At 34.5% G+C, this 12,450-nt stretch overlaps 1 protein-coding gene across 1 annotated transcript; it reads right to left on the reverse strand.

The window, feature by feature from the left end:
- Window positions 1–1,772: 1,772 nt before the first annotated feature.
- Window positions 1,773–11,340, reverse strand: LOC149251701 (MADS-box protein defh21-like). Its single transcript, XM_089459534.1, is given in 12 exon segments — window positions 1,773–2,159; window positions 2,257–2,429; window positions 2,432–2,577; window positions 2,673–2,812; window positions 8,660–8,710; window positions 8,863–8,962; window positions 9,952–10,013; window positions 10,142–10,166; window positions 10,285–10,346; window positions 10,496–10,511; window positions 10,709–10,765; window positions 10,931–11,340. Coding segments are annotated over 12 exon segments (1,170 nt in total). The 5' UTR covers window positions 11,116–11,340; the 3' UTR covers window positions 1,773–2,006.
- Window positions 11,341–12,450: the final 1,110 nt, after the last annotated feature.

A 12,450-nucleotide genomic window follows, 5' to 3' on the forward strand; every position in this document is an offset into this window, starting at 1 on the left:
TTGGTGTCCAAGAGCAGATATGAGGAGCGCAAAATATTTTGAAGAAGATTAAATTGGAGCAAATATCAAGGAGTTTGTGTGTGCAAGATTAGTCAAAAGCCTATGAATCTAAGTTTGAAAATATGAGGAAAAATGAATCTCATAGGAAATGAAGGTTGGTGCCTACAGATTAGGGGATTAGTGTTTTAGGATATTTCTTGTAAATAAAGGAGGTTGGTGCCTCTAGCAAGTTTGTGATTGCAAATCAGTGGAGATTAGTGTCTCCAATAGGTTGGTGCTTGCAAAGAAAGGAGGTTGGTGCCTCCTGCAAGTTGGCTCTTGCAAATTATGGGATGGGTGTCGCATTCTAGTTGGTGTGAGTAAATTTCACGTAATATTAGTTTGAAGCCTACAACAATATTCAAACATAAGTTTTGTGGTTTCCTCTCATATGAGTTTTTGTATAAGTCTATGTCTCATAATCGATGTGTTTGTTGTTTGATTTATGGCAATGTTGTGTGGTTGATCAATAATAACTGAAAAATATTAAAGATTGCTTAAAATTATATAATATTGATTCCTTCTCCCCTCCCCGCCCTCTCAATATTATTATGGTTTCCAACAAAGTATTGTTTACTTTGTTGATGAGGTCACATAAAGCATGATGAGGAATAACTCTAGGCAATGTGATTAGGGTGGCCATAATTTTTCTGCAAATATTGGTGCCCTTGGTCTTCTTATATTTTACCACCATCACCAAAAACCTTCCCACCCTTTATTAATAATGGCTAGTTCTATGTGGATTTTGTTGACGGCACATGCATAATGTCAATTGAGTGCTTAGGTGTTTAAGACTAGATGAGGAGTTGGTGCCAAAGGTGTAAGAGGGGTTGGGGGATTTAGGTACCATAGAGAAACACCTAATGTGATATTGGGAAGATTTAAAGTGGCCATAATTGGGGTGCCAAATACTTTAGGGGGTGAAAATAGAATGGAACATGAGAAAAGTGAGACCTATAGGATATCATAAACTCAAATTATGACTTCCAAAAATTGGTAACTTAGTAAACATTGATATTATCCACATGAATAATTGCTTTTGATTTAAAATCCATTGTATTTACCCCCATACATTATGAGAAGGAATTCGTAACAATATTTTTAAAACATTATTAAATCAATTCATATAAGCCAAACCAAAACATCATCACTATTATAACATATTACGACTCACTATTCCTTTTTTCATATATTTTGTAATACAAATTTACATGACAATGTGTTAATATCATTTTTTTCATAAAACCCATCGCAAATCTATAGATCTATAGAGTAAATCACAAGTAAACACATCCCTTTAACATATTTATCCATCATTTAAAAAAAAAAATCCGTGCTTTAACTAATTTAAAAAACAAAGTTAATCATCTAATGCATTTAACTAATTTAAAAAACAAAACTATCTAATTACATGGTAACAAAACAAATAAAACCGGTTATAACAAGATTGATCCATTCTAAAAATACAATATATATTATATATCCAGAATTTGGCACTCAATCTCAATATGGAAAAGTACATGGTAACAAAACAAATGAAACCTCTTATATAAAAATTAATCCACGCTAAAATACATCTTCTAGCAAACCCATCACAAATTATAACCAGAACCGATTTACAACCATTCCCTCAACTTGGCCTATTTTACTCCAGAATGCAGGTCTGGTTAAGTTTATAAATACCTTCAATAAGTACCCATTACATATTATTTTGCAAACATATCACAAAAGCATCATCCCCGATTTCAAAATGATAAATTCACAACCATTGCCCTATCTTTCTCTCATAATTTACTCACTCAGAATAGGGTAGGGTTTTGCTTCAAAAAACAGTTCAGTCCAATTGCACTTTCGTTTTCAAAAGTTGCTTCAAACTATTGGACTGTTAATTTTTTCCTAAATGCGATTTTGATCGGGCGTGCTCATCATATAATCAAATAAGTTAAAAATTACTACATACAACAGACTCATTGGCAATCAGGACCAGTTACAGGATCTCCCATGTTGTTCTGAAAGGAGACATCGATCCCCACATCCTCTTGGGGAGTTGAAAGAGCACCATGTGAAGATGACTCTTCCTGCTGCTGTGTCATGATTCCTGGAACGTTTTCCATCATTCCCTGGATGTTCAACAGTAGATAGATTGTTATCATTTCCACTTAATATTATCAAGAGAGTAAATTGAAGGGCTTCGGGGTGAGGGGCAATGAGGTGTACCTGAACCAGAGAGTTATATTGATTATGTACCATTGATGACATCAAGCTAGCAGCTGCTGCTGCGTATGGTGGCTGCCATTGGGAGGGCGCTAGACCGACAGGAGACCCATATTCACCCATGTTATGATGAGGATGAGGTTGCTGGTGGTGCTGGTCATGATCACCAGCGTTGCTTCCAAGGTTGTATAATCAAATCGCATCTGGGCTGGGCTTGAGTGATCGCTTGCATGGTTGCCGAGTTGATAATTACCATGCCCTTCTTGAGGAATATGCCCCGGGAAAACTACTCCATTTGGCATACATTCTTCTACATGAGAATCCCTTCAAAACAGAGACCATACATTCAAGCCATGTGAGGAGATGACTTGTGAATTGAGTCCTGTAAAGAAATAGATTGATGATGAATATCATCTCACCTGATAGTAAGTATGCCGTTCGAATGGCCGTGTTCTAAAAAATTCTGAACACTTGATTGCGGATCTCTTTGTGTAAACCAACGGAGCATTTGACTGTCACTGGTACTTGCACCGTTTGGATTCGCGTTTTGTAAGTATAACTGCAGTAGAAGGATAACCTGTCAACTTTAAAATATAGAGAAATAGAACCTAACGCAGTAGTTATATTCCAGCCTGTTTATATCCATTCTGATAAGTCTGAGAATGTCTGATCATATTATCCACTGGTATCCAAAACCCGAGGCAAAATCTCCAATAACAAGAAAATTAACAGGCGGGAAAAGAAAATTACGTCATCTAAAATTTTGAACTGTTTAACCTCATCATGTACGTTTAAACATTTAATGCAGTACATTTCAAAAGAACTTGAACAACGATATAGGTTTTTATATTCATACCCTAATTAGAAAATGCATGTAGTATTTTGTTTCTTTATTATAATTATATATAGGGCAGCATAATTTAAAGTCTAAATGGTTTTTATTGAAATTTGGTGATAGAGTTTCAGGAATATATTTTGTTATTTAAAATATATTCCATATATATAGAGTTTCTTGAAAACATAAATGGATAGAAATAGGCACTCAAAATTTTTACCAAATATCCAAATTTCTCTAAAAATGTAATTAAAATTAACTAAAAAAATCATCAAACATCATTTCCTCTCTTAATCAACAAAAATCATTATCATTTCCTCTATTAATTAGATTAGACCAGTGGTTGCTTTTCATAAAACTCAGACAACTGAAAACAGTGGGCTGTGATTTTGGGATAAACTGTGACCTTGCACATGGTTATCGATATAAGAGCTTTATAATCTGTCATAAATTTTGCAAATTTTGTTTGCTTTAATACAAATTCTGTCAAACACTATTGGACCACACGGCATGTTTCGTTTTCTGTCAGTTGATGAATTTGGGCATCGAATTATTTTTTCGACTTAAAGAAAATCGAACCTAGTACAACAGTTATATTTCAGCTTGTTTATGTCCATACTGTTAGATCTGAGAATGTCTGATCATATTATCCATTAGTATCCTTGAAAGCCTAAGGCAAACTCCCGGATAACAAGAAAATTAACCGGCAGGACAAGAAACTTAGGTCATCTAAAATTTTTGAACTGTGTAACCCTGATGATGTACGATTAAACGTTTCACAAAACACTTGGAACAACCAGGTAGGCATTTATTTCCATGCCCTAAAACAATTAGGGATCCGAGACACCAAAAATATCATGACCAGTGGATGCTTTTCATAAAACTCGGCCAACTGAAATCACTGGGTCCGTGATTGATGCGTAAACTGGCATGCTGATTTTTAACAGGTCTCAACTCAATCACGATTCCATCATTCCTAGATTTATTAAGCATAGAGGAGGGTAACTGCATCTAAAACAAAATGGCACAAATCCCAGTAGAGGAGATTGACTGCAACTAGGACGAAATGAAGATGACGAGCTTCGCTTAAAACGATACTTCACCTAGAATAGTGGGGAGTTTCTCATATTGAAAATCAATATTGAAAAACATAAGAGATCTCAAACTGCGGAATGGAGTGTTTCTGTTATAAAACACTAAACAGCTCAAACCGCTGAAGCAATTCGCTGGTCATATGAAAAGTTAAACAGGAATTTTCTGAATTTGTTAGCACCTTTGCGAAGACTTTGCACATGGCTATGCATATAAGAGATTTATAATCTATAATAAGTTTTGCAAATTTAGTTTTCTTTACTACAGATCCTGTCAAACATTATTGGACCACACAGCATGTTTCGATTTCTGACAAGTTTATCATTTTGGACATCAGCTTATTTTTTTCAGAAGCTGAAAATTTCACGTTACTAGCAAAAACTAAATGGTGCAGTTGAGAAACTACTAATTTCATTGCTACAGATCACCTAACATGAAACTTGAAAAGGAATGGTCACCGAAGGATTAGTTGCCTCATGGTTCTGGAAATTGTGGATAACAAAGGTAAAGATTCTTTAAAATGAGCAAAAGCTTTCTGGAAATTCACGGTATTTCAATCGCTTTCTAACTGGAGCTATGCAAAGAAGAAATCTCTATGACTTAGTTTTGAAGAATGGGCTTAGGGTGCCCGGGATATAGGAGTACACCAACCAACAAACCAATGCAATTACAGAACTAAGAATGGAAAGGTATTCGCCTTGCGGTAGGATAGTTTTAAACCATTCCAACTGCGATATCGGCATGGTATTTGCTTTTGCAGTAAGATATTTTTAATGCATTACAGCAGCAAGATCAATTGCCTATTACCTATGACAAGTTTTAACAGAAGACTGGGATGTTGCTACGAAGTTTTATTTCACAGGCTATAAATTTTAAAAGAATATAGAATGTTCGAGTTCCAGTCACAGGTTCCAAAACATCAGAGCCAAAAGTTCTTGAAAATAAGATTGTTCAGTTCAAAGTAGAAAAGTTTGGAAGATGTTTAAAGCAAGGTGCTGATGGTCTTTGAAGTGAATACCAGTTAGGATAGGAAGATAGCCTGCCCATAAAGCTCAGGTAAAGTGCAACACTACTGAAGCTACAGGACAAGATGGTTATTGACCAACCGCCCACAGAGGCAAACAAGAAAATGAAAGTTGAATACATGTTTACGAAGAAGATGTCCAAGTCCAGAGGCAGAGGCATTAAATGATGATCAGGAATTTTTAAAAATCAAGAAAGGCAGTGGTCAGGAATGACGGAGACTTAAGAAATCAACAAAATCTTTTGAAATGCATGTTATCGATCAAACAAACCATGCAGACTAGTATTCATGAGAAGATAGCTCTTACAAAAAGAGCTATAGTTCTCCCCATTGTTACAGTAGTTCTCCCAAATGTTACGGTAGTTTGTGATAACATAGCATGAAACTTATGCATATGAAATTTAAATTATTGACAATATTCGAGAAAGGATTTTCCATTGTTTGCTGTTGGTATGCCAGTAGTTGGAGAACGAACAAACATAATAATATTTATAAATTTATAAATTTATCTATATCTATAAGGTAAGGATATATAATCTTATTGTTACAAGAAACTTATGAGTACCGAAATCTAAATATGTTAGAAACATTTTACTATTCAAAAGAAGAATATCCATACATTTTTGAAAAATGTATTGTCATCACAATCCAACAATATCCATCTTGACAATAATTTACTGGATACTTTGTCCAGTCTTATTTGTTACCTTTTCTGCAATCTAAGAAAAGCCAAGCTCCACCACAATTCTTCTAATAATACTGGTTTTATAAATATTTCTGCACAATTTTCCTGAGTATGAACCTTCTTAACATCTACTTCACCTCCATCTAATAACTTATTTTACAAAATGGTAATTACTATCAATATGCTTAGTCTTACTATGATACAATGGATTAGTAGCCAAATGCATAGCACTTTGACCATCGCATAATACATTCCTTGTCCTACCTATTCCCAAACTCAGCCAAATGTTCCTTTAACTACATTGCCTCTTTTCATGTATGTTAGGCAACGATATATTTTATAAAGTGGATAAAGCCAATTTTTATTGAAGCTTTGAAATTCAACAAGAGTAAAGAAAACTTGAAGTAAATCTCCTCTTTTCAAAATCACTTCCAAAATTTGAATCCACATATATTTTTTATCTTGGTGAATTTGTAACTTATTGGAGTAATATATAATTATGCCAACCACTTCGCCATCCCACAAGAAGATGTCAACATAACAACAAATTGAATCACTATAACCATCAAAAGTGATGCAGTAATCACTGGTGCCTCTAAGATATTGAAGTGCCCATTTCACTATTGCCCAATGATCTTTTCCTTGATTTTCCATGTATCTACTAACATCACCAACTACATGTGAAATATCTAGTCTAGTACATACCATGCATACATTAAACATTCTACTGTGCTAATGTATAGTACACGAGACACATAATCCTTTTCTTCTTAACTAATAGGACATAATTTTGAAGAAATATTAAACTATGAAGCCAAAGAGACATTTACAAGTTTCACATTAGTCATAACAAACTTCATGAGTATTTTCACCATATACTTCTAGTTGTGATAACCAAATCTAACCATTTTCCCTATCTATGTGTTTCCATACCCAAAATTTGTTTTGTTGCTCCTAGATCTTTCATACCAAAGTCCTAGCTAACTAAGTCTTTAACCTATTGATTTTAACCATGCTTTTGCTAACAACAAGTATATCATCAACATATAATAGTAAGATCATCTATATTTCATTTAATATTTAAAGTAAACACAATGGTCATACTCACTTCCAATAAAGTTTTGGTTCTCCATGAAGGAATCAAACTTCTTGTATCATTGCCTCAAAAACTACTTCAAACCATAGATCCCAAACAAATATTCCCTTGTGATCTTGAAAAAGGCATCCCAATAGTTAAGACATAGGTGGAGCAATTAGATGTTACAACAACATTTTTATATGGAAATTTTCATATAAAAATGTTGTCTTAGCATCTAACTACTCCACCTCTGCTAATACAACATGAATAGAAACAAGCTTGACAACTAATGAAAACACTTCATGGAAATCAATGCCTTCCATTTGAGAATATATTTTTGCACACAAAAATCCTTTTGTCATGTGAGTTCATGCGATAGTTCTCTCAAGTACAATGTTTTGTTTTTCTCCAAGTCATCGATTTCTTCTTTTATTATTATTTTACATTCGGAAATTTCAATATCAATAATTGTTTCCTTAAAACTCAAAGGTTCCCCATCATCAGTAATCAAAGAAACAAATGAAACATATTCTTCATACCTCTTAAGAGGATTCACATCCCATGTAGATCTCCTAGTTTTCGTTGTGGTGTTTCCATAATCTCCTATACATTTTATATATCCTTATCTTCTTCTTCTTCTCCAAAAGCTTCTCGCTTGTTTATATAGATGGTTGAGTCTCCAACTTAATTTCTTGATGGCATTGTCATGTATATAGAAAATAAGGTTACATATGTCCAAAATAGCACCAAGTGCAATCCATCTTTGAACCAAAATACATCTCTAAAGAGGGGCTTTAAATAGCCTTTAAAGTCCAAAAAAGATCATGCTACAACAAATAGCTATATAACACCAAAATCGTTGTCTATATTGGTATCCTCCTCATCAATATCACCCTCTACGCATTAGAAAAGATGAGCCAAAAAAACTTAACATACCCAAAAAATGATTTTGCTTGAATCAAGGGCATGTTTTTACAAGGGTAGTGATCAAGTTGCCCAACAATCATTTCCACCAACAAAGGACATATAAGGCTTCATTCTACTCATAAATGTTAATTTCACTCTCATACATCACAAAATCTAATAGAAATATTGCAATCCCACCAATCTTGAAATCCTAAAATCTATTATGTTTACTAAATTTTGAGTAGGAACAAAAATTCTACTTTGCCCATAAAATATGGTTAAAACCACTATCAAAAAGTAAAAAGTTCACTTTAAGAATCATATAAATTAAAACTATCGCAATAATAGTTCAGTAGATTTTCAAAATGTTTCTTAAAATGATAGTTTAATAGATTTTTAAAATGTTTTCCAAAATAATAATGATATTATTGAATACAAATTTACAGAATTAATGTGGTACCTCATTAGAACATAAAGCAGATAAAGATAATCTAATAGATTTTCAAATGGTTAACTGCAACGCAATGTATTCGAAGAACTTAAAAAAAAAACCAAAATTCCACTGATAATAAGCCTTATGATTTTTAAAATTAAAAATTAAATAAATTAAAGGCACTTATCAAAAGTTTTCTACGGAACTTGGCAGGTTTATAAAGTCGGGGTAAATCCATCGTTTATTACAAATATGTTTAAAACACAAGGAAATCTCTGAAAGATTGAGGTAGCCGTTTAGATTCATTTCTTTTCCTTCGTGAATTTATTAAATTAAATAACAATCAAACGTACCTGCAAGCTCGCTTGGTTGAAGGAAGCCATCTGGTTTTCTTCCAGCAATTGCTGCAAAAGGCAATCATAAAAATAGGTACATCTTTGAGGTCACAGAAAAAAATCTAATAATACAGCTTTATAGTTTCTTCATAAAGTTGTCTTTCAATTACATAGACTATGTTTGATTGAATGATTTGACATGAAAAGAACACAACACGTACTTTCCTTAATCGAACTCTGTTCAAAGACTCCTCGAGCATCCTCTCGTAGTACTCGGCCTCCTGTAATGATGTTATCATATGAGGATCTGCTTCCAAACATCTGGTATAATGCATGAAAATCATAAGCTTCTTATATTAGATGAAACATCTCTCTCAATTCTAAAGTTTAGCATGAATATCATTAGTTCTTCATTTGAAGGTCTGCTAATTTACAACATCTGCAATATTAATAAAAATGGCAAGTAAGGTACAATATACTGATTTCATTCATGCAAAATATATTAGTGCTGATTCAGTTCGCTGGTAGCTAATTGCCCCTTGTTTACCACAGGTGATCCAGCGGCTTATTTCTGACAGTTTATGGTGGGACTAACCCTATTTACTTCTATCTGTTAACTAAGAATACTATTTCATTCTTCAACAATCCAGCAATGGTTCCCGCAGTCAGCTAATGCTGTCAGATGTTGCTGCCCTAGCCCGGAAATAACCAAAAAATGAACGCACATTTATAATTTAATTAAAATAAATTTGCAGGACGCACTTTATTTAATAGGCCTGATTAATTTCTTCTGTAGCTATTGGACATCCGAGATTTTTCATCAGGAAGCATCAGAGTAAACTACACTCTAACAAAGTAAGGATGTCAGCAAGTTTCATTGAAGTAAAGTTCTTTTCAAGATTTGATAAACGCTATGTTAATGGCTTCCAATTTTTCAATTCTTTTGAAGGATGAGGCATGCTTCTGTTGACTGCGTGCATGGAGGAAACTGGCAAATAAAATAAATAACCCTGACAGCGGGCAAACTGAAGAAAACTGCTAGTTCAAAGAAAACTGCTAGTTCAAAGAAATAGAGGTATATTTCCAGGGTATCTTCCAGGAGGTACATTGATGAACTTAGCAGAGCTCAGACCACATGGAATTTTGATGATAGATTTCCATAATGCAAACTAATCCTCGTGAATGAAAGAAAATTCACGTAAAAGCAAATTAAGAAACAACAGAAATTAAAGCCTGTTTAAAATATATTTAGCCATTATCAAAATGGATGCAAGTAGAATACTAATTTTTCCGATCGTTATCTTGCATACCTGAGCCTCCGTTCTGCATCTTCGAGCTGCATTTGCCATCTGTGAATTTCCATCTGCAAATCCTGCAATGTCGAGATACGGGAATAACTTAGAGATGCAGCGAAATTAGTAGATTCCCGGAAGCGTGGCGATTTCTGAAAATTTTCTTTTGCAGATTTAAGAAATAAGGAAAGAAGCAAAGCAAACTTACCTCCACGCTTGAAATATTGCCCGGGCTGGTGGTTCACATGCAAATTATACAAAAAAACAAGGATCAGCATCCACTGAGGAAGACTCAGAAGGATTCACTTGCATGCAAAAAAGCCGTAACATTAACAAAAATGATTTATGAACCTGGTCAGATGATTTGCGAGTTCGCTCTCACACTTCAGTTTCTTGAGAGCTCTGTTGAGAAACTGTTCAATGCATGCAATCGGTGAGTTAGGTTTCTGAAACCCTTGATCCGTGAATTACGCATATTGATTCTAAACCTTTGATCAACACAATAGATCTACGAAAAGAAATTCTAGAAAATAAAATCTAAAGGAGGGTTCAAGAAACCTACTTCTTGATTCTGAAGCCTGTTTTGATGCCGATGTATCAAATCAATAAAAAGGAAAAAGAATAAGAATAAGAATAAAGATCTTCACAAAAATTAACTGATCGCACAAGAATCTTACATGCATCACACACAGATCTCACAGAATATAAATATCAGACAACGCCCGCACAAAGCCCTACAAATGTAAAGCTCTGCAAATCTTGCATAAGCACATACCTGCCCCGTTCATGCTCTGGCAGATTGACAAACCGTGCAATAACATCCTCTATCCTACTACAATGCCAGTAACAGAGGGGAAAACACAAAAAAAAAAAATCAGAAACAGGAAATTAGGGAGGGATTGCAGACCTTTAAACGTCAGATATACCGAGTAAATTTCAGCTATATGCAGATCAAGTACAGAAAAAACCAGGCAGTATCTATGCAAGCGGGTTTAACCTTTTCTTGCCGGAAAATTGGCTCAATCTTCCAGATGGTGAGAACATAATGAGTGCAATATCGATGTCGCAGAGGATGGAAAGCTCGTAGGCCTTTTTGATGAGGCCATTTCTCCGTTTGGAGAAGGTAACCTGCCTGTTTGTACTGTTTTCTATTTTCTTGATCTGGAGCTTAACTCTCCCCATGTTTAGGAATATTTCCCGGCAGTCAGTCGGTGATGGTGATCGAGCTTGCCTTGCAGGTCAGGCAAGTATATACGGAACGAGATGGGATGGATGTGGAGCGTGAGTGGGAGAGAAAATTTTGGCAATTGCTTGGGTGCATCATGGATTATTATATTTGTGCTTTTGCTCCCATTATATAGACGCCCTGGATTTCTAGGGTAACGATAATTCCTTCTCCGGTCCTTACGATTCCCTTCCTTACTATTTGCATGCAATCTCGTTCTTACACAATTAATATTACTTGCCCCTTCGCACGCATCATGCTACATTATCTCTTTCTTTTTATTATTTATTTAATAATAATTAAATAAATTTTATTAATGGATTATCGTGTGAAAGTCTTATATCTTACATAAATAGGAAAAAAAAATAATCATGCCCAGAGTTGGGGTGATTATTTATTTTTTTAAGTTTGATTTTAGAATTTTAATTTTGAATTACATGGTTTATATAATATTTTTTAATATCATAATTACCTATTGAATTGTTTTGTGGGTTTTTATTTTATTTTATTATTTATTTAAGAATTAATTATTTATATTTTAAAATACATTTCTCCATTTAAGGTATTTATCCAAAATGATAGGTTACCCATGAGGTGTGGACTAGTTGGTTTGAGTGGGATTTAGTCCTTGCCACATCATGGGTTCAAACTTCCTCGGAAGGGGTTGAGGATGGAATCCAATTTGGAGGAATTAACTATTCCAAGGGGCATCCAGGCTTGACTAAGCCTCACACAATCCTTGTAAATAACATCCCATTGTGAGTTGATCATTCCTCTTCCATCCAATAAAAAAGCTAGTGTCGGTCTAGGCTCAACCTAGTCACAAAAAAAAATTGATAGGTCCCTATACCATGATCAACTCATTGTTCAAGATTATGGCACAAGAATAGTCGTTAGAGTGTAATGTTGTGCATGTAACTTAGTCGCACAGGAATGTTAATACCAATCCTATTAACCTCCTCTTGCAATGTGTAATGACCCTCGCCACATTCAAACATCATTTCACCAGTGGTGGGTGCAGTTCAACACTTAAAATGTAGATTATGATATAGTTTTGGAGTGGAATGACTGAGACACTTGCACCCTATGGAAGTCTTATCCCCTAGCACTTATTTTGAGTAATTTACTTTTTGTATCTTTAGTTCCCTTATGGTTCATGCACTTATTTTGAGTAAGTTACCTTTTGTATCTTTAGTTCCCCTATGGTTCATGCTAATTCTATTGCTTCTTTGAAATGCTTTTTCATCCTTCATTCCCTCTCATCCCTCTGATTCTCGACGCTCTCAACTTTA

The sequence above is a fragment of the Pinus tabuliformis genome, chromosome 7, assembly GCF_031772625.1.
Source record: "Pinus tabuliformis cultivar Carrire ecotype Pingquan chromosome 7, CPIR1, whole genome shotgun sequence".
Classification (NCBI taxonomy): domain Eukaryota; kingdom Viridiplantae; phylum Streptophyta; class Pinopsida; order Pinales; family Pinaceae; genus Pinus; species Pinus tabuliformis.